Genomic DNA, 27,157 nt, shown 5'->3' with positions numbered 1-27,157 from the left:
ATCTGTCAATTATTATCCTCCTCTTCCCCAGTAAAAACATGTACGTGCTCAGTGTTGCAGACCAAAAGCACACAGGAACCTTTTTTCCTAACTAAATTAATTTATAGCTTTGTCATCAAGTCAATACCTTTGACCATCTAAGCGCAAGTTTCCAGTGAAGTCGTAAAGATGACGGTTGGGTCCTTCACATTCTATCCTTCCAGATACTTTCATCAGTTCTTCTCTTGACTGGAGACTAGCAGTTTGAGACAATCCCTGCAGAGATAAAAAGGAGGTTCTTGTCAAAAGTTGTTATCAGAATGCAACCTAAGACAATGGTGCTTCCTTCCAACATAAGACACAAAATATAATCAAATGTGTGGAGATGTTCTGTCAGGTTTGTTGGTGGTTTGTTTTTGTTTGATTTTTTTTTTTAATGGGTATTCAAATAACTCTCTCCTGCAAGGAAGATTCACTACAGACACAAAATCCTGCTTATATGTTTAAATTACTCTACACAAGATAGTTATATTACCTACATAATCTCTCTGTAACCAAGAGGAATGTCAGTCCCATCCACAAAGCTCCAAGTTGCATATGTGCAGGAGGAAGTAAGATATAAGTATCATCAACAGGCTTGGATTTTCTCTCAAAGTATAGCTCCACTGATATGTTACTGCTGATACATACAGCTGCTCCTAAGCGCAGTCTCTCTTGGATCACTACATCCATTATACTCTGATCCTCAAGATCAGAATGTAATTAACTCAAGGTTAATTATCAACATATTGGTATTCCATCTCAGAGTGCACACACAACAGTCCATTGCTTTTCATCTGTCTATGAACACCTCCACTTGGTTAAGAGTGATCCATTTAGTGTTTCTTTTGCCATACTTTGACTGCAGCACTGCAAGCCAGAACAAGGCCTTAAAAGGCCCCACAACCTTATTTTTGTATTTCAAGTATGTGTCCTGAGGTAAATAAAACCTGACAGGAACTCAAGATCTGATCTAGTGGGCTGATCCGGAACAGTAAATGACATTTCTGCGAAGGTAGTATACAAGCAGCAAACGTACAGCTTTTTAAAAGAACAAAGTAGTCTGCATTACAAAATGCTCATCTAAATTACTTTTTTTATAGTGATAGGCAACAAAGATTCTGCACTATTTCTAAACACCATGATCAGCAGTATTTCTCCAACAAAACTAGAAAGATACCAAAAAATTCCCCTACATACCACAAAGAAAAAACAAGTAACACACAAAAGGTCATTTTGAGCAATCCAGAGGCAGAAGCAGACAGATTAGCACTTGGGAAGCAGAAGCTGCAGCTCTCATCACAAGCACAGCTGAATTTTTTTTACTTTAATACAGCACTTCAATTCCACTTACTGGACCTTCAGCAAGACACAGCCAAGGTCTGCTTGATTTGCCTTTGTGGGCTTACAATACTTCCTCCAGATTACCTCCTTACACTTGCACATGAAGCATTATTGCTTGGGCGTGTGTCTATTGAAAAAGAGGCTTACAGCTACATGGAAAGAGATACGCTTTTTTTTTTTTTAAAAAAAAGTACTTTTGCTGTCATGCAAGCTAGACTCTGCTTTGTAGCTAATGTTTGAAACCTAAATGGAAAAAAAAAGTTGAAATGCAGTTTTACCTGTCGTATTTTAAGATTCGTCTCCCCATCAAGATTAGCTGTTTCAATATAGCACATGGCTTGTGGTTCACTGTAAGAGCATAAGATTCTCAGTATTATAACTCAATACTTTCTGTATACTACTTTCGCACTAAAATGGTCCACAACATACTTCAGTACACTGCAGAATACAAAAATCCATGTTGATGGTACATGACCATGAAAGGGCCAGCTAAAGAGACACATTTTACAGAGATGTCTTTGGATATGAACACTCTCATACAACAAACTACAGAGGAAGACAAGTCTAAAACAGAAGGTTAATAAGAATTTAACAAGTCATGATAAATTTAAATGCCTTAAGTGGACTATTTTACACTGCAATCCATAAAATTGCTTCAGATTGCAAGAGCTACAGATAAAATAGTAAGTATTGAACAGTGCAAATAATGGATGTGTTTTGATGAAGAGTGTAGTGCTCTCTGCTATTGAGTTCTGTTTGCAGACACAAAAGGTCATGGCCACAAGATCACTCTAAAGTTGAGGGACTTTTGAAGTTACATCTGAAGTCACTAATAGTCAGCTTTTTTTTTTTTTTGAGAATAAAAAAAGATACAGCAAGATTGAAACCGAGGGCTATAATCTGCATCTTTCCAGAGATGCTTCTGCCCTTATGAACTGGGGCAGAAGAGGAATAAATGTTTTTCACAGAACTGAATTTTCCATTAGTCAAGTTCTTATCTACATCTAAGATGGAGGAGCTCTGCATACACCGTACCTGTGATAAGGAAGGGTGCTTCTATCACAAATCTTTTCCTGACATGCCCCTTAAGATTTAAAACCTCTGTATGGCACCACCAAAACTGTTTTTCCCCAACTGTCTTCTCAGGCTAGTAAGGAGTATCAGTTTCCCAGATAGAGTCAAACAAACACTTCTTTACCATATCACTTCTCATATTCCTGAGATGTTGCTATTTCTTTTCCAAAGTAACCAATTGCTTTAACAGCAAATGTACTTTATCAGCAGAAGACTCAAAGGTCCTTAGGACAAAAATTGTTAACAAAGACAGGTACATTTATAACACAGTAAGAAGCTAGGTTTTTCTCTCCAGATAATTTTTCTTTAAAAAGTTTCAGAATCTGTTCTTTGGATCCTCCTATATGGGTAATCTGAATCCAAGAAAGACACAGATTAAGTCCAGCTTGATTCCAATTTTACTACTGTCACAAAAACCTTATCTATTACAACTTAAGTAGTTAACTCCGGAAGGAGACCTCTTGCAAAACAAGTCCTCCCACTTTCACAGAAGCGTGGAAGTGTTTCCATACAAAGTTGTGTTTGGATTCAAATATTTTTGCCATCATGTAAGCCTGATGACACCCTTCTATGAGGGGAAAAAAAAAAAAAAGAGTCAAGATAAAAACTGCTGTTTAGTTCACCTCTGAGTCAGGTCAGACAGAAATTTAACACATACAAGCATAAGACCCCCACCCCTTCAAAGCATGCAAAGCCTTCTGGTGAACTGAGGACACTTAGTATTGTCATTTAAAGACTCATGGGAATAATACCAATTGCAAAGCAACACTGCTATAGAAATTGCTATTTACTTCAAGCAAAGCTTCTCCCAAATCACATACTTTGGGCTACATTCTCCAGTTATTATGTAATTATCAATGACAGCAGGTTAGTAGGATAATGTAGACAAAAACTGACCCATGCAAGTTCAGAAATAAATCAGAAAGTTTTTTAGTATAATACATTAGGGAAGTTCTCAAGTAGAACAAATGTTCCTCAATGCTGAAACAGCAAGTTATTGATGTCAAAGCATAGCGTAACTGCATATTAAGGTTGGCAACTGCCTATTTAAAATTTGAGATTTGTTTTAAAAAAATACTATATTGTAATGCCATGGAATGAAGATACTTATATCCTCGATCATGTGACAGTTCAGGAAGACTGTTTCCCCAGCTAGCTTTCAAAAAAATGAAAGCTCACAGAAATAGCACAGACAAGAAGGTTGGAGTGGAAAATGCAACAGCTTAAAACACAACTTCCCTTAGAAATTAGGTCATCTAAGAGAACTATAACCTGGAGACCAGAGCAACACACAGTCACTGTTAAAAAGCATGAGGACAGAAGGAAATGATGGAGAAGAGCAAGGTGCCCTAAGGTTTGGCTATTAGAAAAAAGCATGTTCACAAACAGGAACTGTGCTGTTGTCTCTTGTTTAAGTCTCATGTAAGCAGACAATGGTCTTGATTTGGCCTCAAGCTGTTCAACACAGTATAGAATCCAGATTAGCAGACAATTACCACGCAAATGCTTTTAGCAGCTAACAGCAAATCTTTGTTTGACAGTATATGAGTATAAAGTTGTCCCGTATTTCACAAATTAAAAGGAGCAGGACTCAACAAATTACTGTTGCTACCATGCTAGGGATGGGCCATACATGTGATTTATCAAAGCTAAGGAGTAAACAATTTAAGTCCAAAGCTATTTTGCAGGCTAGTTATTAGGTATCAGCTGGGCTAGCCTTTTAGTATTAGTGTTTGCAAGACAAATCTTTCCCAAGGGGCAGGACAAAAAAAAAATGCTGAAATTCAGTAGAATTCATCAAAAGAAAACTTAAGCTTCCTTAATTAAGTAGGGGGAACCTCAGAAGGCCATAGAGCAACTGACTCCATGAAGCTCACGCAACAGATCTTCAGCCTTCCAAACTCAGTGACAGACTTTGTGCATTACAGGTACACAATACTATGAAGTCTTAAAGAAGCGTTCTTTCTTAAGAATGAAACAGGACTCATTGCCTAGTAAAGCCCTCCTTCGACATTGCTGAAATTTGATTTTAGATGTGGAGAAGAGTTAGGGCCATCTGATGTCTGTTTTTATAAGTAGTAAATACAGAGTTTCAAGTCCTCTGCACCTCAGTTCATCAGACACATTTCCACACCCATTCAGGATACCTGGAAGATACAATGATCATGTCTGCTGGAAGATGTTGCCCATTGGTGACCTTCACAATATCGCCTACCGCTACCTGTTGAGTCAGGAGCAGGAATACAGTAGCATGGAAAAGAAAAACAAAGAGTTCGCTTGTCTGGAATGTTAGTTTGTTATTTTCTTTCACCCATTCAAAAGAACAGCATCATGCACAGAACAGCTAGAGACAGTGCTTCTCAAAGTCAGAGTACTTTTCACTGCAAGCTTGGAAGTATCAAAGCCTTCCCTCTTCTGAATGACAAGTAAACAATTCTCTATAGAAAAAATATACTCAACTGCAAAGTGCGAACTTCTGTAACTTGCATGTACTAAACATTACTTGTTTCTATAATCCTGCCATTATCTAGATTTGAGGTTTTCTCCTTTAGTCTTATTTAACCTACAGAAATATTTTTTCCTAGTACAAAAGTAATCTTTAAACTTCACCTTCCTCAAGAATCAAGAGTTTCTCCTATTTCTTCTCCATATTACTTGCCTACCCAGTCATCACTATCAATTTTCCCTTAGCCCTCTTTAGACGCACTGCTTGTACTAGTCACTAGCAAGGAGTTTTTTCTCTACAAATAGATAGTATCAACCAGTTCTTCCCTGACTTGTAGTCACTTGAGATGTGCTAAGTCCTGATTTCTGGGATACTGAAGACCTAAGAGTTTCTGGCACCTTTAACAGGAGTCACATCCACATGGGACTTTCATTCCAAGAAGGACCAAGTAGCACTCCCAAAGCAGTAAGTCAGGCTTGCCTGATGAGTATCAGGCTGCTTAAGCCCATTTCAGACTCTCAGCAGCGCATTGGTGTTAAAATATTTAACACGTTAATTTATAAAAATTGAAACAGATGGCATGTTTGAACAGGCAGATTCACTAGTCTTACTCTGATCCCACCGAAAACAAATTTCTTACTAATTTCAGCACAAAGAAGATCAGAAGTCTGCCTTAAAGTAAACAAGGTGGGTAATACAGAACTGTTATTCCCCAACAATAACTGCAAGCCTGGACAAAATGCAGATGCAGACACAGACCAATTCAAAAAAAGTGCTTAATGGTATAAGAAAACCAGATTCCAGACTCATTTTTAAAGATCTTTCAATTCAGTGTCATCACTACAAATAGGACACAGAACAGCATCAACTAGCATAAGCATTAGTAATCAGAATCCCTGGCAATCTTTAGTTTCCACTATAGCCTAACATTTCAGCAGGATTGCTTTTAGGTCTCCTGAGATAGGTCTCACTTCCCAGAGGTTTTAAAAGGGTGTACTTTTTCCCCCATTATTAGATAAGAGGGATAATTTTGTCCTTAAAAAGGTATTAAGAACCACAATTAGATAAATATGTCCCATGGGATTTCAGCAAGTTCTAGAAAAAGCTCAACAGGCCCTGGCACTGGGCTTCACAGAACATGGGTCCCCAAGTGCCTGAGGTAGCAACAGGGTTTGTGTTCCTTACTTGAGCAAACAGCTTATTACTTAGGCTCAAAACCTGAGAACTTTTTAGGACAGAAAGCAAAATAAGTCTCTTAAGACTTCCAGAGCAGGTACAGCATTGCAGTGAAAGTTACTCTTCCAGATTTCGACTAAAAACAAAATACTGTTTACAGCCTGAAGCATATTAGACTACCCAAGCAGAAACACTTATAATAGCTCATTAGCATTTGACTGAAATAGTACTAGATAGATACTCAAGGTGCCTTGCTCAGGGCAATAGGATATCTCCTACCCCAAGTCACAGGGTTTTCTCACATAGTGTACATTAATTCTAGGCCTCCAAATTTATTCTGGCAAGAGTACTTCTTGAACATCTTATTCCACTCCCTCCCATCCCCAATTTTATTTACCTCTTTCCACATAATGTTCTGCCACATCCCATTTCTTAGTACTGGAAAGAAAGTTTAAAGTTACATTAGAATAAATATCCAAGATTTTGACAAATTTCATAATAACTGCATCAGCCGAAGCAAGCATTGACCAGAATAGGAACACAGATCAGAAAAGTATTTTTCAGAAGTTGGCACCACACTTTTGTCCACAGCTGTAGGCATGTGCATCTAATAAAGAGGAAGAATCTTCCCTTAATACTTATGTCTTTTTTATCACCTGCTAGACAACAGTTGGTGGCTTCATATCTTTTTGGCATCATTTCACACTAACCTGCAGATGGGCAGTGGTATTACTTGTTTGAAAAATGACATTCCTTAAAACAAAGGGCATTATTTCCCACTGTGAATTAATATCAGGAAGCATCTTTATGTACAATTTAACCACAGAGTTATCACTTCTCACATTTTTCCTTGCATTTTATTCATTTTATTTTGACTTTGACACATCCAACTTCACTATGATATCAATTGCCCTTTAAGGCTCAGGCTTAATTGTCAAGCAGGTCCAAAGTCCTACTGAAAAGAAGGATATGCTTTGGCAGAAGGAGAATCCTAGATGCTGAAGTTCACATTGAAACAAAAAACAAAACAGAGTAATGAAAGAGGTCTTGGCTTCTGTAGTGTCTAAGTCCTATATTGCTGTCTTGACACACTCATTGATCAACTACTCTGGAACATGCTTTTCTACCAGAGTACTTCCTCTAGATGCTTCTACACATACTTAATACTACCCTAGTCTCAACAGTAAGGTCAAAAAAATTTATGCCAAACCATTGCTGAGCAGCGAAATCCAGTTCAGGTTTGAGCACACCAGGTACACCTAAACAAACTCAAACCCTTCACTGAAAGCAGTTTTCAGAGATGTTCAAGAAGTGTAATGTGCAACAGATGAAAGTTGAAGAGGCCAGCCCCCTACTTTGAATACAAACAGTTTTCTCCTCAATTCTATGCAATTCACGTATGTAGCTCATTTGAAAACCATACCGAATTCCCAGAAGATACAATTCTACTGAATACAGTATCAGCTGTCCTACTCTGGTTAGGCCACTCCACAAACAAGAAAGCAAGATTTGGCAAAGCAGATCAAAAACAAGAAACCCATCTCTTGATTCCTGTCCTTGGGCCACACACTTTGGAGCACTGAATCCTGAGATTTACTATTACAGTGGATGGATCACAGTGAATTAAACTATTTGGGTGGCAGCAATAGAAGCACTGCTAGTGATGCATCTGAACTGCTGAGCTTCCACCCAAACAGGTATATGCAGTTTAAAGGAGGAAGAGTTTTGTGGCATCCCTTCCCTTCCTCTATGCTGTGCTTGATTTGAGCTCCACTTACTTCAGAACTCAGAAGGCCTGAGCCCAGAATCTCAAGTGAAAAAGCCACATACCTGCTGCCTTGACTCAAAACCCAAACCCTCAGAGAGAAACTGCAACATTTAGCATCTCCTGTGAGGCTTAACAGCCTCCTGTTTCACCAGAAAATCTGAGACATTTCAGTGAACAGTTCACATTGTTGTATTGTTCACTTGCAATGAAGATATTTTGTAGCTTCAAGTGCCACTGAACCATTGAACTTGGTCTTGTAAACAATTTACTTAAAACAATTTAGCTTTCATGCTTACTGAAGTCAACTATTAAAATGAGTCAAGCAAATTACTGAAGCATACTTTTTTTAAACCATAACCCCAACATCTAAAGAGAAAGCTTCCATTAGACATAAAACAGTTCAGAAGTTTTCAGGTTGCAATTTTGCACCTTCTACTCTGCTTAACCCAGCTTTATAGGACTACTCCAAAGGACAGAAAAGACTGTCTTCTCTAGAATATTTATAGGAGAGTAAAATCGATGATTTATTCGTTGTCAAAAAGGTCTTTTGTTAAAGTAACAAAGAACAAATACCTAAAAAGACTGCTCCTCCTCAAACCCAGAGTTTCAATACAAACCTTCAATCTAAGACTTCTTAAAAATAAAAACAGTGTATTGATGTTCAAGATCTAGGGCTTAATGCTATCACTCACACCTAGGTGCGTAGGGCCATTTGAAATGCTGCTTCTGAAGGGCAAGCATTTCCCATCAGTCTTGTGCAACAGTTTGCTAGCCCTGTGCTTGTCTACTATTCAAAGGCATCCCATACAGTATTAAATGCTCATGGTTTATTCTCTAACTTGGCAGTGAGATGATCAAGACACCAGAACAATTATTACTGAGCTCTCGACATCTATGCAATATGCTGCTCAGAGGCTTCACGTGGGACTACATTTAGTCTGGTCATCTCCATATACACCATGTGAAGCCATCCAAGACACGAAACACTGGCTCAGAGCTTAACACGCGTCAGCTCCTAATGGAGATGTACGGTGCTCACCTGGAGCGGAAGTTTCAATTTGGTTTCAATCCAAAGGGAACTTAATTCCTACATACCAAAGCCACTCTGCAATGAAAACCAGTGTTTAATGGTAAATTTAATACAGGAAGTGTGCTTTGAAGATATGCTACTGCTCAGAAAACTAAACATGACTATAAATGCGAAGCCTATATGCATGCTACTGAATCAAGCATCTGGTCATTGCAGGCTGTGGAGTTCAGAACATAACCAAGCAGCCAATAGACATCTACTTTTGAGTGACTTGAACTGCTCTCTATACTGACTGCATTCACTAGACCTCACTCAGCTATAAGAGGAACCTAAAGGCACATACAGAACTTAAATGTAATTTGCCTTAATCTCACCCTGAACACAAATTAGCCTTTCATACTCGTAATACAAGTCTCAAGAATGAGTCTCTATCCCTCCTCTTCAGAAATATGAGGATACAGTTTTAAGTATCATTTTGATAACTGTATTGAGTATTCAGAGAAAAAACCTAAAATTATTTTTAGTGCCACGTTCCATTTAGCTCTCTAACAACACCTTGTGTTCTTTAAGGTTGTCTCTCCACAATTACTCTGATAAACTTCCCTTGAAGTGTTTGTTGGCACAAGTTCCCTAACTACAAATGAATTAGAACAGCTTATGTGACCTTTGAAAGAGCAGTCTTTCATATTACCTATAACAAAGCCTACTGTGTTACAGCCACTTAATTGTGGATTTCTCATGACTAATAAATACAGTGTTCTTACACTTGAAACATCTTTCCAGACTCCTGTAGTGAAATTACATTGAAGAACTGGTAAAGTAATGCTTTCTGATGTTCATTAATATGCTATCTCAATGATCAACATGACTTCTCAAGCACAAATTAAGAACAACTCACTGAAAATAGTCCTGCAAGCATTACGCCTGTTAAGTGAAGCATGGAGCTGTAAGGTTGTTCAGTTTTCTATGTTCCTTTAAGTGTTTCTCTAGTTTTTTGACACTTAAGCTAAACGTGTTTGGGAAGAAGGGGCTCTACTCAGAAATCACACTGCATTTTCAGTTTCGCCTGCAGATCTCCCTGGAGGAGCTGTCCAACACAGGGCCACAGAGATCCCCGACCACAGCACAGACAGACCGTAGGGCAGACATCAATAAACTTCCTATTTTCTGCACAGGTTTTCAGTTAAGGGAGATGAACACAAAAATGATGTCTCCAGGAATTCAGTGCCAAGTAGCATGAATACATTAGGGATAGATGTAGGCATTCAGAGGACAGCAGTGTCAAATTTTCTTTCAGTGACACTTCAAGAAAGCATATTCACAAAATCCCCAGAGTTCTTCCTATATTTTAAGGGCAGCAGCATTTATAAAAGTTAATTAAAATTCCTTTGACACCAACTTTTATTGATTCAAGAGACTGTTGGGTTTGGTTGGGTGGTTGGTTTTTGGGGGAAGGAGGGTGTTTGTTTTGTGGGGTTTTTGTTCTGGGTGGTTTGGGGTTTGATTTTTTTAGAATCATTAGGATAGAGTTTGGCAGGGGAGAAAATTGCTTGTTTTTCTAGGAGGAGCTCAGAACTGTATAACTTTGGAAAACCATGAAATTGCATAAACTTATAAATTCTAATAATCCCCCCCGTGCCTCATCCTCAGGCGTCACAGAATCAGCATCAGTCTGAAACATCTGGTAAAGTAAAATCCTAACATACCAGAAACTCTGAGTCCAGGAAGACATGCATTCCCCAGCATCACGACTGTTTAAGCAACAGAACTGTTCAAAAGTTCTGATAATCATTAATTATTTGAAGTGCAAGTAAAGACTGTTTAGTCTTACCTATTGTTTTCTTTTTATTCACTGCACTGTCTGCCTTATGCCTTTTCTGCAAGGAAACAAAAGATTTAATTACATCTCATTACACTTCATTACAGATTGCAAAAACCATCAGAGCTAGAAACATGATGAACTGCAAGATGATACATTGGGTCATTTTTGCCTTTACATTGTATTTTTTTTTTTTTAAAGTCACACAGATCATCTAAATCCAAATGGTTTGTAAAAGAATATAATATACTTTCAAGTGAGAATCCCCATGTTGGATGTCAGGCTCAAACCCCAATCAACAGCAAAAAAACCCCAAAAACCTGTCCAAAACTGGGGTTTGGAAGAAAAACAAAAGGAACAATGAGAAATGCTGTATTTAGATGACAGCTGCATTATACATTTTACGTGCTGTTTGTTTAGATTAATTTCTAAATTATTTTATTCTTCAGAAGTTTGCAAAGCAGAAAGACCTCTATTATAAACAGTATCCAAGCAAGTTAGTGGGGATTTTCCCCAAAGCAGTTTGCTCTAAATTTATTTCCCTCCCCATTTTTAAGACCAACTTAGAAGGCCACATATCTGTCAGGACTCTACAGTGTCTTTCCAGCCAGGCCTTTTTAACTGAAGCACGAATAAACAAGTTTGAAGAGGTAGAAATAAGTGTCCTGACTTCCACTGTTTCCTTGTTCACGATCTATAATGCAAGCGCTTAGATTTATCTCAATGTGCTACAGAAATTGTAGTCAAGTTTAGAGCTTTGAAAGTCAAAGAGTATTTTGCTGCTCTTCAGCAACAACCCAAGAGATTTCAGAAACGCATAGCTTCATGGCATATTGTAGTTTTTTTGGAACACATTGTCTTTAGCACAGCCTTCCCCATAGTCATACTCACATAGTCTTCTATGATTTCTTTGATGCCAGCAACTGTTAAAATAAATAGCAATGGCACCAAGGTGGTATATCTTCCTGTTGGAGAGACATCTGGAATTTGCTGTGAACAGATGGAGAAAAGATACTCATTTTATATTTGTATTTAAAATTAGTTTGTAGCAAATTTAAAACTTTATGCAAAGCTCTCAGAAGAGGGAACGCAAAGCTTTCTGATTTGTGCCTCACTGACATCCAATTTCAGTGGGCGAACTAGACTAAGCTCACAGTAGGTTTGAAGAAACTACAGACATAAAGTTAGAAGACAAAGTTGTTGTACCTGCCTTCTACGCTATTTCTCCTCTCTTCCTAAAAGGAACATTCAGATGATGCAATTCACCTGGAAGCAGTGATAATGTGGACTATCTAAACAGCAGTTTCACAGGAATTCACACATGCTTTTCTCAGTATGGGCAATAGCTCCACGTTTTACAATATTATTTCTTGGTTTTACTTATGAAGAATAGAAGGAACTTGATTTTAAAATATACATTGAAAAAAGCCTAAATTGCCATCTAATTTCAATTATGAAGTACACGCCTCATTAATATTACTATGAAAATACATCTAAGAAATTCTTCACAGTTAAGCACCACAACTGAAACAACTTTCACTGCAGTACAATTTCATTTTATAACCAAGACAAACCAGTAAAACAATACCTGCAGTAAGGCAATGAAGAGGAAGAATGCATTTGCAGCTTTTCTGATCTGCTCATACAGGAATCGAGGTAGAAATGTCACCACACTGTACTTAGCTGTGCTGCAGGTTAGAAGATTTTTATTTTAGTATTTCATTGGAATATCACACACAGATTATGACCAAAAAGTTTCAGGTAGGCTTTTAAAAGCAAAAGATTGCACAGTTAAAGATATATACAGAGAACATGGAGAAAGTTGCCTGTGTTATGAGGAAGAGCTGTACCAAATAAGAGATATCACACAGACCTAGAAGGCTGACAGTCCCACTTTAATCAGTGGTGCATTTATTATTGGATGAACTATCAGATAATTTACTATCCACACCCAAACTTCAGCATCATGAACAGGCAATCTTTCACTTCAGTTCCAAACACTTGATCAAGTGCTTACCCCTCATCAAAACATGGAATTTCAAATTTGGGGGAGGCAGAGAGCTAACTATGGGAGATATCAGAAGTTTTTAAAAATGCCTCATTTCCTAGTTCAGAACCACTCTACATTCAGTGATGAATAATCCTCCAGAAAAATACACACTTTTTCAGATTAATCTCTTCTGGCTACTCTTCCTGGGTAGTTATCTTAATGTTTCTTCTACCTTAAAAACAGAAGTATACCGCACTAACTAGTTTCAATTGTCTATGTAATTTCTGGTCTTCCTCATGTCAAACCCATGATGGTCATCAATACAACTTCAGGGAAAAAAAGTGTCCAAGATGACTTAACCATTCAATTTTTAAAATTAGTTGAATAAGTGACCCCCATGCTGTCAAGTTACCAAAACCAACCTAAAAAGGGATTAAGAGTCTTGACCTTGCAAAGTTCTTGCTTTCTGAACACATTAGTTACAACCCAGTCATCTACATGCCTTCCTGAGACAGTGCAAGGAATCTCATCATGCTGCTAAACTTGTCTGATCTGTAGAGTGACTGAGTCTATCCAGTAGTATGCAGTGTTCCATTATATGAGGAAAAAATATTTTCAGAGCAGAAAGAGCTGTACTTTCCCCCATTGAATTAGCACAGCACCTTCCCTGACTCCCCTGACATGCATCAGCATGAGTTGGAGTTTAAAGAACAGAATCACAGAATCACAGAATCAACTAGGTTGGAAAGGACCTTGAAGATCATCTAGTCCAACCATTAACCTAGCACTGCCAGTTCCCATCTACACCATATCACCCAGCGCTATATCGACCCTACTCTTAAACACCTCCAGGGATGGGGATTCCACCACCTCCCTGGGCAATCCATTCCACTGCCTAATAACCCGTTCTGTAAAGAAATACTTCCTGACATCTAGTCTAAACCTTCCCTGGCGCAATTTGAGGCCATGCCCTCTTGTCCTATCACTTGTTACTTGGTTAAAGAGACTCATCCCCAGCTCTCTGCAACCTCCTTTCAGGTAGCTGTAGAGGGCGATGAGGTCTCCCCTCAGCCTCCTCTTCTCCAGACTAAACAACCCCAGTTCCCTCAGCCGCTCCTCGTATGACCTGTGCTCCAGACCCTTCACCAGCTTCGTTGCCCTTCTCTGGACACGCTCGAGTAATTCAATGTCCTTTTTGTGGTGAGGGGCCCAAAACTGAACACAGTAATCGAGGTGCGGCCTCACCAGTGCCGAGTACAGGGGTAAGATCACTTCCCTGTCTCTGCTGGCCACGCTATTTCTGATGCAAGCCAGGATGCCATTGGCCTTCTTGGCCACCTGGGCACACTGCTGGCTCATGTTCAGCCGGCTGTCAGTCAACACCCCCAGGTCCCTCTCTGACTGGCAGCTCTCCAGCCACTCCTCCCCAAGCCTGTAGCGCTGCTGGGGGTTGTTGTGGCCCAAGTGCAGCACCCGGCATTTGGCCTTATTGAACCTCATACAGTTGGCCTTAGCCCATCGCTCCAGCCTGTCCAGATCTCTCTGCAGAGCCTCCCTACCCTCAAGCAGATCAACACTCCCACCCAACTTGGTGTCATCTGCAAACTTACTGAGGGTGCATTCGATCCCCTCGTCTAGATCATCAATAAAGATGTTGAACAGGAGTGGCCCCAAAACCGAGCCCTGGGGGACACCACTCGTGACCGGCCTCCAACCGGATTTAACTCCATTCACCACAACTCTCTGGGCCCGGCCATCCAGCCAGTTTCTTACCCAGCAAAATGTGCGATCATCTAAGCCTCGAGCAGCCAGTTTCACCAGAAGAATGTTGTGGGAAACGGTGTCAAAGGCCTTGCTAAAGTCAAGGTAAACTACATCCACAGCCTTTCCCTCATCCAATAAGGAGGTTATTTTGTCGTAGAAGGAGATCAGGTCTGTCAAGCAGGACCTGCCTTTCATAAACCCATGCTGACTGGGCCTGATCCCCTGGTTGTCCCGCATGTGTTGTAAGATGGTACTCTGGATGAGCTGCTCCATCAGCTTCCCGGGTATCGAAGTCAAGCTGACAGGCCTGTAATTTCCCGGATCATCCTTCCGACCCTTCTTATAGATGGGCGTCACATTGGCCAGTTTCCAATCTGTCGGGACCTCCCCGGTCAGCCAGGACTGCTGGTAAATGATGGAAAGCGGCTTGGCGAGCACCACAGCCAGCTCCTTCAGCACCCTTGGGTGTATCCCATCTGGTCCCATAGACTTGTGTGTGTCTATGTGGTGTAGCAGGTCACTGACTCTCTCCTGGATTGCGGGGGGGTCGCTCTCCCAGTCTCTATCATCTGGCTGAGGGGGCTGGATTCCCTCAACACAACTAGTCTTGTTATTAAAGACTGAGGCAAAGAAGGCATTAAGGACCTCAGCCTTCCCCTCATCACTTGTTACCAAGTTTCCTTCAGCATCTAGCAGGGGATGGAGACTCTCCCTGGTCTTTCTTTTGCTATTGACATACTTATAGAAACATTTCTTGTTATCTTTGATTGCTGACGCTAGATTAATTTCCAGCTGGGCTTTGGACCTCCTGATTTCCGCCCTGCATAGCCTCACAGCATCTTTGTAATCACTGTGAGTGGCTAGCCCCTTCCTCCAAAGGCTGTAAACTCTCCTTTTCTCCTTGAGTTGTAGCCAAAGCTCCCTGTTCAGCCAGGGTGGTCTTCTCTGCCGCCTGCTCCTCTTAGAGCACCTGGGGACTGCCTGCTCCTGAGCCATTAACACTTCCTTCTTAAGGAGCGCCCAGCCTTCCTGGACCCCTATACCCTTCAGAACCGTCTCCCAAGGGATCCTTTCAAGCAGGTGCCTAAACAAGACAAAATCAGCTCTTTGGAAGTCCAGGATGTCAGTCTTGCTTAGCCCTTTCCTGGCCTCCCTAAGAATAGAGAACTCTATTATTTCATGATCGCTGTGCCCTAGTCGTCCTCCAACTGCCACATCATCCACCAGTCCATCTCTGTTCACAAGGAGGAGATCTAGCAGGGCACCTTCTCTGGTTGGTTCTCTTCCCAGTTGTGTTAGGAAGTTGTCCCCTACACATTCCAGGAATCTTCGGGACTGGTCCCGCTCTGCTGTGTTGTATTTCCAGCAGATGTCTGGGAAGTTGAAGTCCCCCACAAGAACAAGGGCAATCAACCGTGAGATTACACCCAAGTGCCTATAGAATATTTCATCCACCTCTCTGTCCTGCGTGGGTGGCCTATAGTAGACTCCTACTACAACATCTGCCCTGTTGGCCTTCCCCCTGATTCTAACACAAAGACATTCCATCCTGTCTTCACTGCATTTGTATTCGAGGCAATCATAACAGTCCCTGACATACATTGCTACCCCACCGCCTCTCCTACCTTGTCTATCCCTTCTAAAGAGCTTGTAGCCATCAACTGGCACGCTCCAATCATGGGAGGCATCCCACCATGTTTCTGTGATAGCCACAACATCATAATTTTCCTGTTTCATCACGGCTTCAAGCTCCTCCTGTTTGTTACCCATGCTGCGTGCATTGGTATACATGCACTTCAGATGGGCTGGTGTTTTGCCCCCTTCCCCCTTCAGCTGAGTGATTGCAGCTGTAGTTCAGGTGTCTTCGCCCACACGCTGAATCTAAGTTCTGCAAGAGCCAGACAGAGTTCTGGTTGCTTGGTTTGTTTGGAGTTTTTTGTTTGCTTGCTTTTATTTTTTTTTTAAAAGAAGTCTTACATTTCCAAGGAACCGAGAACCCTAAAATACTGCTTTCAAGTAAACAGAAAAATTGTTTCCTGAAGCACTAGTAACACAACTTTGTGAACACAGGTAAGAAGTTGTTTTACTGAAGTTTCCCAGAAGTGTCAAGAGCACCTTTCCATTAAGCCTGGTCCTCTATTGTGAGATGCTTTTCTGGTTCCCTCCCACCAATATGTCTTCCAGATCAACTGAAACCCATGGCATTACTATGTAGAAATCATAAAGGCCTGGTATAATCAGATACTTTATCTACATGATCTGCCTTTCACAACTGACTGCTACAAATAAAACTCATACTACAACGTTGATCCACAAGCAGTTATGTTCAGTAGAGTCCTCGTGTTTGTATGTACAAGGTTAGATAACTGCATTCTCCAAGACCACCTATTTGTTTTAACCATTTTCTTCTCCTTCTCACCTTCCCCATCCCCAACTCCAAGCCATCTAACGAGATACTACTGCATCTTGCAGAATCAAACACTAACAAGAACCAATATGGCACAATTTGTTACACAAAGCTCTATTTTGTACACTAGAGCAGCATCAGTGGGGCAAGTTAAACAAAATGATCAATTACAAACCAATGAAGAACTCATCTTACCACCTAGTTTCCTCTTCAAGAAACTACAAACCCCCAATATGTTTGATGCAAATCAGTAATTACTTTAACTGGATCTCTAAAAAAGGCAACATGACAATTTCTAGCACTACAGCCTATAGACTTTTTATTGCTACTAATGCTCAGTAGAAACATGTATTGAAATACTCAGTGTGATATTTCACAGAAGTTTCAGGTGGTCAGACTTCAACATAGATTATGCCAACTAAGTGAGAATTTGCATCCAGGTTTAAAGCACATAACATAGTACAGTTACTGTATAAACGAAGTTACTTCCTTGAAATGCTACTAATTTCTTCCAACTAAAAGTATTTTTTGTTTTAAGCCAGGTTTGCTTGGTCTCATGAGTAATAACCTTCTTTTAATACAGAGCATAAACACACGTCTCAGAAGTACCTTGTGACAAAAAAAAGGGTTAATCAAGTTAACAGTTTAGACATACACATCAATTCCTCAAGAAGTACTAGCTAAAAATCAAGCATTGGCAAATTTTATATCAAAATAGTATCCCCCTGGATACCACAGAGCTATAACTATATTAAAGCAAAAATTTGTCTGACAGCAGTTGAGCTGAAACATTTATTAACAACATTCTACCATTTACCAACTTTACAGCTAACTGGTCCAAACAATGTTCTTAATCTAATGATTGTGTTAATGCCAACACAATAAGGCTCTTTTGAATGAGCTTTATACATACTAAATCACTCTGTGTATTTTGCTGCTTAAGTAACAGATGCCTACAGAAAATAGGTACAGTTCTACTTAAGAGTTCTAATTAGAGAGGGGTATGTTACCATGCAGACCAGGAACAGTTAATCATGTGTATGTAGAAATAGCAGGTATGTTATTACTCAAAAAGAAAGCTTCTTATGAAAAAGCTAACTAATGCTCTAAGCTGGGCAGGAATATTTGATTAATTTGGCTCTGAAGAACAGCTCTCTAAAGAACAAATACAATACTTAGAAATAGGTTTGTACTCCCTCCCAACAGATAGATGCATTGTATATGACTTGAGAATAATCAAAGCTCAGAAAAGTTAAAATCTACAGGTGAACAGGTAGAAAATTTAGGCAGCTCACTCATAGCCTAGTTTTGCTCGCTAAAAGATAAATACCTGCAAAGATTAGTCCTCCAACCAGCCCCAGAGACATCTTACCTTCCAAGAAGTACCTGGTACCCAACTCCAAGAACATCAGGTCTGCAGCTCACAGAACAGATTGCGGCAGCAGGAGGAGGGGAGCACACACAGAAAACCAAACAAGCTGGTTTTTTTTCCTAAAGTAACTGTTGTTAACTACACAAATCTTACTTAACTACAGAAGTTTGATGTTTGAACAGGTGTGCAAACTTTAGAAGAGATGTCTCCTCTGTATCTGCAACTGAATTCATGCAAGTCATGTTTCAAGTTAGACCACTGTGCAAGGCCGGAAGAACACTACCAAGCCCTGTTAAATGAGTTTGGATACACATCAGTACAGCTTAAAAAGAGTCTGGCCCCACTGTTTCTAGGGCAATGCAAAGGTTTTTCCTGAAAGCAATCACGGTATCGTTTGAAAAAAGTTAGTGTCATTCACATACCGTCACTCACTACCATGCTAATAAACTACCAAGGATTAGCTAGTTATTTTGATAACACTCAAATGAAAAGTAGCAAACAGTGCGCCAAGAAACTCAGCACTAGTCTTCCAGTATAAGTCCTTCATTTACTAACATGGAATTTCTGTATGACAACTCCCATAGTTGCCATTTTCCCTGTTCACCAAAACTTTTCATAAAGTCCAATTTTACTCTACTGAATCACCCCTGAAGAGGCAAAGGCTGCCAGTAATTGAGGCAGAGAGGTTATTTCCTTGAGAAGTGTATGTATGCTGGCAACGTGCAGCTGAATACAGCTCTACGTTTTCTCAGACAGCCATCTACAGCACTTCCACCCCTTCCTTGAGAATTTAGATTGACAGCTCCAAGATGAACTTCCTTCAGGCTAATCACGATAAAGAAAACATAACCTCCTTGAGGTCTCATTTCCAGGGGTGTTAAGTACAACAAACCATCCTTTCCTAGACAGCATTCACCCACAGCTATCCATTCCACAGTTCACGTACTTTAAATACTCTCAAATCAGACAGCTGAAGAATGAGTATTGCTTGACGTTAATGCTTTTAACACACATCAATTCACAAGAACAATTACTAAGTAAGCCAGGCACAGACATCTGAACCACAGCAGAGGGGCTGGGCAATTAAAGTGAACGTTAAGGACTAACTCTTCTCTCACCAAACAGGCTTTGTTTCAATTAACATGTACAAAAGATCAGATGCCCTGTAACAAAGAAGGAAGAAGAAAATAATAAACCAAGATAGATCATCTTGAATTAAGGGCTCAAATACTGTCTCCAGAGGAACAGTGTGTGTGCGCTAAGGTCCAGCAGGCACACGACACTTTTCATGGCAAGACTGACATCAGCTTCAGAGGTTCTGCTGCAGCTCTCAAGTACAGAAGCAGTATGAATACAAGCTACCTCCAAGACAATAATCATTGCTGTGGAAGGGACAGCAGCAAGCTTTACGTATTTCAAAGGATATTTAACTACATTAACACAAATAGCAAGAGGCAATTATTACACTGGGTACAGAGAAAGCTCATTCATAGGAACATCTCAACAATGCTGCCATGCAGAATACTTGGATTTTTAACAACCTAGCCAGTGTCACAAAGTTTTTAGCAGTTGCATGTTTATGATAGATCACTACGTCCTTGAACATAAGATAGTGTATTTTGATCATGAAACTCGCTGAAGTAAAAAAAAAAATCATCTGTTTACAAATTCCCCAAAGAACATATCATGAAGGCTTATGAGAACAAATCACTTGTATGCCTATGCAATGATTACTGGTTGACTGGAAGTGAGGTCCTAAACAACCAGTGTTTATTTATTATAGCAGGCAACAATTTTTGCCTGAACCAATACAGCCCCCAATGTAATTGAAGAGCCTCGCTCTCCCAGAGGGATCCTGGAGACTACAGTTCCTGCAGAGGAAGACTCCAACCAGTAAGGTTTTCACCACTCTGTATATGGCCTATACCTTTCTGTCAACTAAGAAAAGGCTATGTGGTGCTTAAATACTTGAGACAGTTTGAGACAGACTCTGAGCTCAGGTCAGAATACAAGAGTATAGAAAGAGCAAGACTTGCTCCTGCACAGTAAAAAGTGCAAGACTTGAATCCTACAAGATATTATTGCTTAAAGTTTGCCAGAATAAGGCAAAGAAGCAAGAGCCATCACATTATATGTGTTGCCCAGCTCTGGAGCAGCTACTGTCCATAGTTCAAGCGCATGTTTTGTTTCTATTTTTTTTCCTGTACTCCCCTACAGTTTCTCTATAATGACATCTTACACATAGAAGTTCATATATTCTCAGAAGATAAAACAGGTCACAACTTTGTTTAAAGGACATTCTTCTGTCTAGCTACTGAAACAAACCCTGAAACATTTCCCAAAGCTGTTGCAATACTGCAGAAGAGCAATCTGTTGTCCTAAGTTATCCACAGAGACAATGAAACCAATAGGGAGCATTCAAGTGTATTAGAATTAATCCATTTTAAACTCAGCAGAAAACACTTCTAGCAGCTTCAAACTGCAGTGCCCAGTAACTTGTGAAAATTCTCACCAGGCAGACAGTTTTCATCTCTAGGACCTCACCACTTCCCCACATGTTTCTTAGTGCAAGTATTCCTTCATTTACAGGATGGGTTCCCACCAAAAGCAACTAAAGGCACCACTGCATGTTAGGAAGGCTTGTTCTTCCCCTCCTTTTTAAGAGGACAAACTGATCCCATCTTAGAATCTCCAAGCCATCTTTTCTCAAAACTTATGATTTGGGGAGAAAAAGATTGTTTCATACAGATTTAAAAGACTTGGGACATATCAAGTCAGCCCACCAATTCCTCTGCAGGTCAAGTTCCACCACAGCTTTTCTGTGGGCCAGAATGATTTGGGTCTGCTGCAGTAAGACAATGAAGCTCTTTCAAAGAACAACTTACTTTCAAATAAAATTTAAAACCTCATACATAACCAAATTGAAAAAAAAAAAGCAGTAGACAGCTAAACCACTGAGGTTTAGGAGTGTTTCACACAAGAGGAAATCTAAATTAGCACAGACATCTCAAAGATGATGTTCATTACCATAAAATAATGATGTAAGAATATTAATGTTGTGTCCTACACCAAAACCTACTAAAATGGCAGGGTGGCAAGTACAATATTAATTGATTACTGTTGCTTCTGCTGGCAAGTAGTGTTATCCATCTTAACGCACAAGTCCCTTTTCAGAAGCAAGATGTTTAGGCTGACAAACCCAGCTTGATTGAGCTATCTGCACTTCCTCAGAAGCTGCATCAGCAACAGGGTTATCTTCAAGTGCTTCATTTTGGTTGTTATCTCTGTATAGACCATTGTTAAGACAAAACTACATGAAAATTCATTATGAACTGTTGTCCACTGAAGCATGACAGTCTTGTTACTCTCTAGTTCAGTAACATCAACTTCTAACCACGTAATGATTTCTACAAGTTTCTAACCTACAGCGTCTTGTGCCAAATTGCCCCAGTATCAGCAGGACTTCTGCCATACATAGCCAGTGAAAGGCTGCAAGTACTAACGTAATTGATGTTGCCAAAGCCAGTATTACTTCCACTAGAAAGGCCTCCTACAGTAGTGCTCATGGCAGTCTTAATACAGAGCAGGCATTAGCAGAACTGCTTACGCTCAGTTTAACCTAAAAACAAGACCTCGTGGTCACATTTAATAGAACTGATAGCATTTTTGCTTCTAAACCCTGTACCCTGGAGGCTTTTCCTAAAGCATGCAAACATAAAGGCCTTTCCATTTGTTCTCTATTCATGCAATCCCTACAGAAAGGGGAACAAACTCCTGGCTATTTTTCAGTAATGAATACATTAGACAAAGACTGTTTAGAAACAGCACTAAAAGCTCTGTAGGCATGATATTGTTTCAGCATGGTCTGATATTGTCAGGTCATCACTATAGAAATATGCCCTTGCTTTTTAGTAGCCCTGCTGGCAAGTACAACTCAATAAAATAGAGCTGACTGGAACAGTTAACCTAGAAATACCACTGTCTAATAAAGGAAGTTTAGTACCACATTTAGTTACTATGCACACCCAAAATAGGCTTCACAGTAAACACACAGCATTGATATGAAGGTGACTAGATAAAAAGATATCAAAACAAGTCACACATGTTAGCTAGCCGTCTAAAAGGCAGAGTGCTAACTTCAGTTTGAAAGCCATTATTTAATTCCAACTGTCACTACAACTTAAGCAGCTATTGTTCTAGTGACAAGCAGGGGGGTGGTAGAAAAAATTAATATTTACATTTCTCTCAAAACTGAACAAATATCTTCAGTCCACAGAAACTATATGGGAAGCAGTTATTACAGTTCTTGAGCTCTATTGAAATTAAGAGAATTTATTACTCTTCTACCCTTTTCTACAGACCACCAGCAGTCAGACAAGCGAGGTCTGTAGCACTGAGTAGAAGGTTATACATACAACTGTAAACAACAACAGACTTCAGAAAGTGTGATTTACTGTACAGGCCACCTTTAAGTCCTGAAAGGCACCTGATCTGACCCCACCTTCACTCAAACTACACAAAGAATCACCAAAAATATTTAGTCTCTTCCTGTTCACATATTCAGCTGGACAGAGATCACCAACGGTGGAGGAATAAGCAGAAATGCAGAATCACAAGGAAATATCCACTGTTGAATATGTACCAGTATTAATTCAACAAATACGTGGGAAAGCAGCTTTGTCTGCATGAAGTCGCACTGCATTTAAGCTTTGGCTCCCGTGTCTGAAAGTCATTTAAATAGTGACTTTATCTAAAAAGAGGAAAAAGACCCAGTTTAATTCTCCTGCTGTGTTGCTACTGCTGTTACATTAAATCCATCATGATGCCAAAAAAACCCCTGTTTCAGGATGCCAGAGAGCTCAGCATGCAGCAGGTGGAAAGGCACTAGAACTCACATCTTCTTTGATCTACATGTTTCATCTAGGCAAAATTTAACAGTTTAATTGTCCAGGGGCTCTGGCCCTAGGAATAGCCCACTAAGACCAAAGATGCAGCAACTGCAAATACCTTGGCACAATCTGGAAACATAATATCAACACCAAGCATACAATATCAGTTACTTCTAGTGAGTTTTAATGGCTAAAAGAATCCTCCTATAACTGTATCCAAGTCTCTTCCACTGGGATAGATAATGGTATCAACAGCTGCACTGCAGGAAAATTAAGTTTTTGATTATTTACTACAAATATATAACATTGAGTATTTCTTTTCAGTCAGTAACAGTATCTACCTAGAACTGAAAAGAGTTAGAGGATTAGTTTGATACACTATTAGACTTGTACCAGTCACAATATAGCAATACATCCCTTCTTTGCAGAAAAGCATTTTGGAATTCTTTAATCAGGCAAGCAATCTGTTCACATGACAACAGAAAAGATTTTCAAACGCACCACATACACTAGTACAAATGGCCACAGCATCTGAACTCTACCAAGAATAAACTGAACACAAGCAGGGACAGTTTCACCTGAAGAGCAAAGGTGCATTTTAGTGCAAGAGGAATGCTGGTCTACAGTGTTAAGTGCAGATACGTGCACTTGCACGTAGCAGACTACCACTGACATTTTCAACTACAGATCATAGTGAACACTACTTGGGATATTCATGTTACAAGGGTCAATACTAATTGGCTAGTGATACCAGCAACTCCAATTTCAGTAGCAGGGACTCATTATGCACCAGTGAGAACCTCCCCACACATTTAAAAAGCATTGACACCTCTAAATTACAAGTGGCTTCTACAGTACTTATTTGCAAGTCAAGAAAGCAATGCACTTTGCTTCATTTAATGCAACATACAGCTGAAATTAAAGTAAAACTCAGACTGCGCCTACAATTTTGTCACCAGCAAGCATCCTGCGGACACCAATGGGACAGTCTTGGACTATAGATAAACAACAGCCAGTTTAACAAAGGACTTGAAGCACTACTAGAAGCCTTGGTACAGTCTTCAGTGTTAAATTCCTAGTGGTGGTGCTTCTGCCTTATGAAACAAGAAATTAATTCTCACGAGTTTGCTTGAGTTCTAAGACCCTGTACAGTTTGGAAGTGAACACTGAAGGTTTTTCAATTATCTTTTTCTAGCAGAATTTAACTTTTGCCTGTATGGAAGACAAGTCTCTGGACTGAAGATTTTCTAGATATCAGAATGCATCTTTCAAGACCTCCCCAAGAGATCAAGCCACCAAATTCTGTTCTGATGGGAAGCTTTCAAGAAGAACATTAAAGGCACACAAGTAAAATACTGTCCTTCCTAACTGCTGCTCTGCCCCCACCTCCCACTCAAGCCACATACCAAGGCTGAACTCGGAGTCCTGATTCACATATGTCAGACTTGCACCAGGATGGACCACTAGGCCTTGAATATAAGATTATTATGTAGAGCAACAGTTACAACAGCAACTGCTATGTACTTGGAAAATTTGGACACAATTATAAATTTCCTTAAAGTTATTTCAGCACCTGTGTGCTTCCTGGATCAAGAAACCAGAAATTCCAACTACTTCTGCATCATTAACACATGCAACAAAAAAGGGACTCAAATCACTTAACTGGTGGTTAAACTGGATGAAAGTTTCAGTGCAGTACTGTTATACATTCAGTATAAGCCACTGATAGCTTCCTGTATTAATAAGAAATATCAATGAATTGTATTTACATGAAAACCAGATCTGTAGAACATTCTCACTTTAAGCAAAATAGACCAGTCTTCACTGAGTATATAGTTGGAAGAGTATTCATGCCATTAGCTTGGTGATCTCAGAAGTATTGACACAGCATTCAAACCCCTATCATCACATCTCATTTGTACCCCTGTGTTTTTACAAAGCAATAGGTAAGTTTGTTTTCACACTATGAAATAAAGACTGAGTCACCTCCACCACCATTCAGATAACCACATAAATCAAACCTAGTAATAACACCATTCAGATAATCACATAAATCAAACCTAGTAATAACACCATTCAGATAATCACATAAATCAAACCTAGTAATAACACCATTCAGATAATCACATAAATCAAACCTAGTAATAAACAGCTGTGGTTTCAGCAATTAGGCAAACTCAGGTAGCAAAAAACCCCACCCTTTCAAACCACCAGACAATCTGGCACTTCTACTAAACAGTTATTTTCATGCTGCTGATCCACTACACAAGTGTACCAACTACCATATCGCTCACACTAAATCAAGCCAACAGCAGAAGAGTTAGGGGTTGGAAACGTTAATGATCCGCTATCATTTTGCGTTTCACACTTGAATTAGAAATAAAAGCCAGTATTTTGAAGAAGTGCAAAGAAAGCCTTTTCCCATAGCACACTGGAAAGAAACAAACAAAAAAAAAAAGCTGGCTGGGTCTCTGCAAAAGCCTGACTACTATCTCGCACTGTCTGTAGCCAGGAATGTCTTAGGTTTATGACAGCTGTTAGTAGACTTCAATCCCTAAATGTAGAATACCTGAGAGTAGATTATAATTACTGCCTTTAAGTGGCATAGAGCTGTGTACAGAGTGGCTCGAAGTTTTCAGAACATAAATGTTTCATTTCTTACTGAACTAAATGTACAGAAAAGTTCCTATTAAACAGACACATATTTAAGTTATGTATATTGAACAAGTCAAAACAGGTACTAGTTAGCTTCCATAAAAGCAAACATACTTAATACCATGACTGCAGCTGTGTTGCACAAAGTAATTGTTTATGACATTTTTCTACACATTTCAAAGCTTCTAAAATGCTTCAGCTGAAAATGGAACATCATTTACCTGTTATTAAAAAGGTCCCAAGAGTTACACGTACACAAAGTTTTCCTAACTGAACACAGTAGAGATGAAAATAGCTTCTAGTGCAGGTAGAAAAGGTATGTTCCTACAAAAGAATCACTGCTGCTGCAGTGTGATACGGAATGACAATAGCTATATACACACACACATAAAGGACCAAAGTAAATCTAGCCTACAAAGTTTTACAGCACTAGGTTTAGAAATAGTTTGTGACAATATTTGAAGAGCATAAAAAAATTTAGCCACTGCTCTCCAAGTTCTTATAGTCTCACTTATTTACACCAGAATGTCTGGGGAAAGCAGAAACAGTTCTTCCTTCTACATCCTCATGATTTAAGACTTTTGGAAGTGTTAGTGCCATCTTGCCATCCACTTAGCTATTGCAACAGCACTATATACTATTTAGAAGTGATATAAGGGAATTATTAGTTTTGCTTAGCTTGCTCAAAGTTAAAAAGCATTTTTACTTATCACTTTTTCCCTTTTGCTCCCACAATCATAGGAACTCACTTTTAACAGTGCCTCTCTCCCAAAAAAGTTCAAAAGCTCAATATGCTTAGAGTATTTTGAACAAAAAGCCGTACTACTGACCTACCTTCCTCCACTCTCTGCACCTCCATTTCTTACTGCATGTTGCTTAGTTTTGAGCAAGCTATTCCACATTACCCCTTAATTTGGAAGAATTCCTATGAACATTCACAAGTTGTTACTTTTCAGAGAACCCTTGATGACTACCAAAAAGATGAGAGTCAGAAGTCACATGATTTACAAACATCTCCTCAATTTAGTTTTCCATAAGCCCTTACGTACAGGTGTTTATCTGATTACACAGTGCCTTGGGCTGTGGTACACCAATGCTTCCCACGGAGACAATACATCTTCAAATCCAATGGCATGGAGAAATCCAGAAGCTGAACACAGTAAGAAAGTCCAAGGGCAATACAGAACTGCCTCCAGAGAAATTCCAATATACGTAAGTCAGTAAATAAACCACCACTCACACTCCATACAAGGCACCCGTACTCAGATGTTACAAGCTCAAGTCGCCTTTGCCTTCATTCTCACAGGCCAAGGGAAGAAAGCTAATCCAGCGGATGAAGGGAACACAGCCAAAGCCTGTCAACCCTTTCAAGTCAGAGAGATCAAAGCTTTTTTATTAAACAGCA

The 27,157-nt window shown here is 39.7% G+C and overlaps 1 protein-coding gene across 3 annotated transcripts in view; it reads right to left on the bottom strand.

Moving 5' to 3' along the window:
• ATP8A2 (ATPase phospholipid transporting 8A2) overlaps positions 1 to 27,157 on the bottom strand; it is a 355,523-nt gene that overhangs the window by 282,029 nt on the left and 46,337 nt on the right. For all 3 annotated transcript variants that reach the window (XR_012627702.1, XM_074859964.1, XM_074859965.1), the window contains 7 exons: positions 12,264 to 12,363; positions 11,567 to 11,665; positions 10,688 to 10,733; positions 6,456 to 6,496; positions 4,584 to 4,657; positions 1,641 to 1,710; positions 128 to 255 (listed from right to left, as the gene is read on the bottom strand). Coding sequence is in view for 2 of the 3 variants with exons in the window: in XM_074859964.1 (XP_074716065.1) it covers positions 128 to 255; positions 1,641 to 1,710; positions 4,584 to 4,657; positions 6,456 to 6,496; positions 10,688 to 10,733; positions 11,567 to 11,665; positions 12,264 to 12,363 (558 nt within the window). In the remaining variant the exon portion in view is untranslated. The remainder of the gene's footprint in view (positions 1 to 127; positions 256 to 1,640; positions 1,711 to 4,583; positions 4,658 to 6,455; positions 6,497 to 10,687; positions 10,734 to 11,566; positions 11,666 to 12,263; positions 12,364 to 27,157) is intronic.

Source organism: Strix uralensis, chromosome 2 (genome assembly GCF_047716275.1).
Source record: "Strix uralensis isolate ZFMK-TIS-50842 chromosome 2, bStrUra1, whole genome shotgun sequence".
In the NCBI taxonomy this organism is placed as follows: domain Eukaryota; kingdom Metazoa; phylum Chordata; class Aves; order Strigiformes; family Strigidae; genus Strix; species Strix uralensis.
The sequence above is the reverse complement of the archived record's forward strand: the minus strand, read 5'-3'. Positions and strand labels throughout refer to the sequence as shown.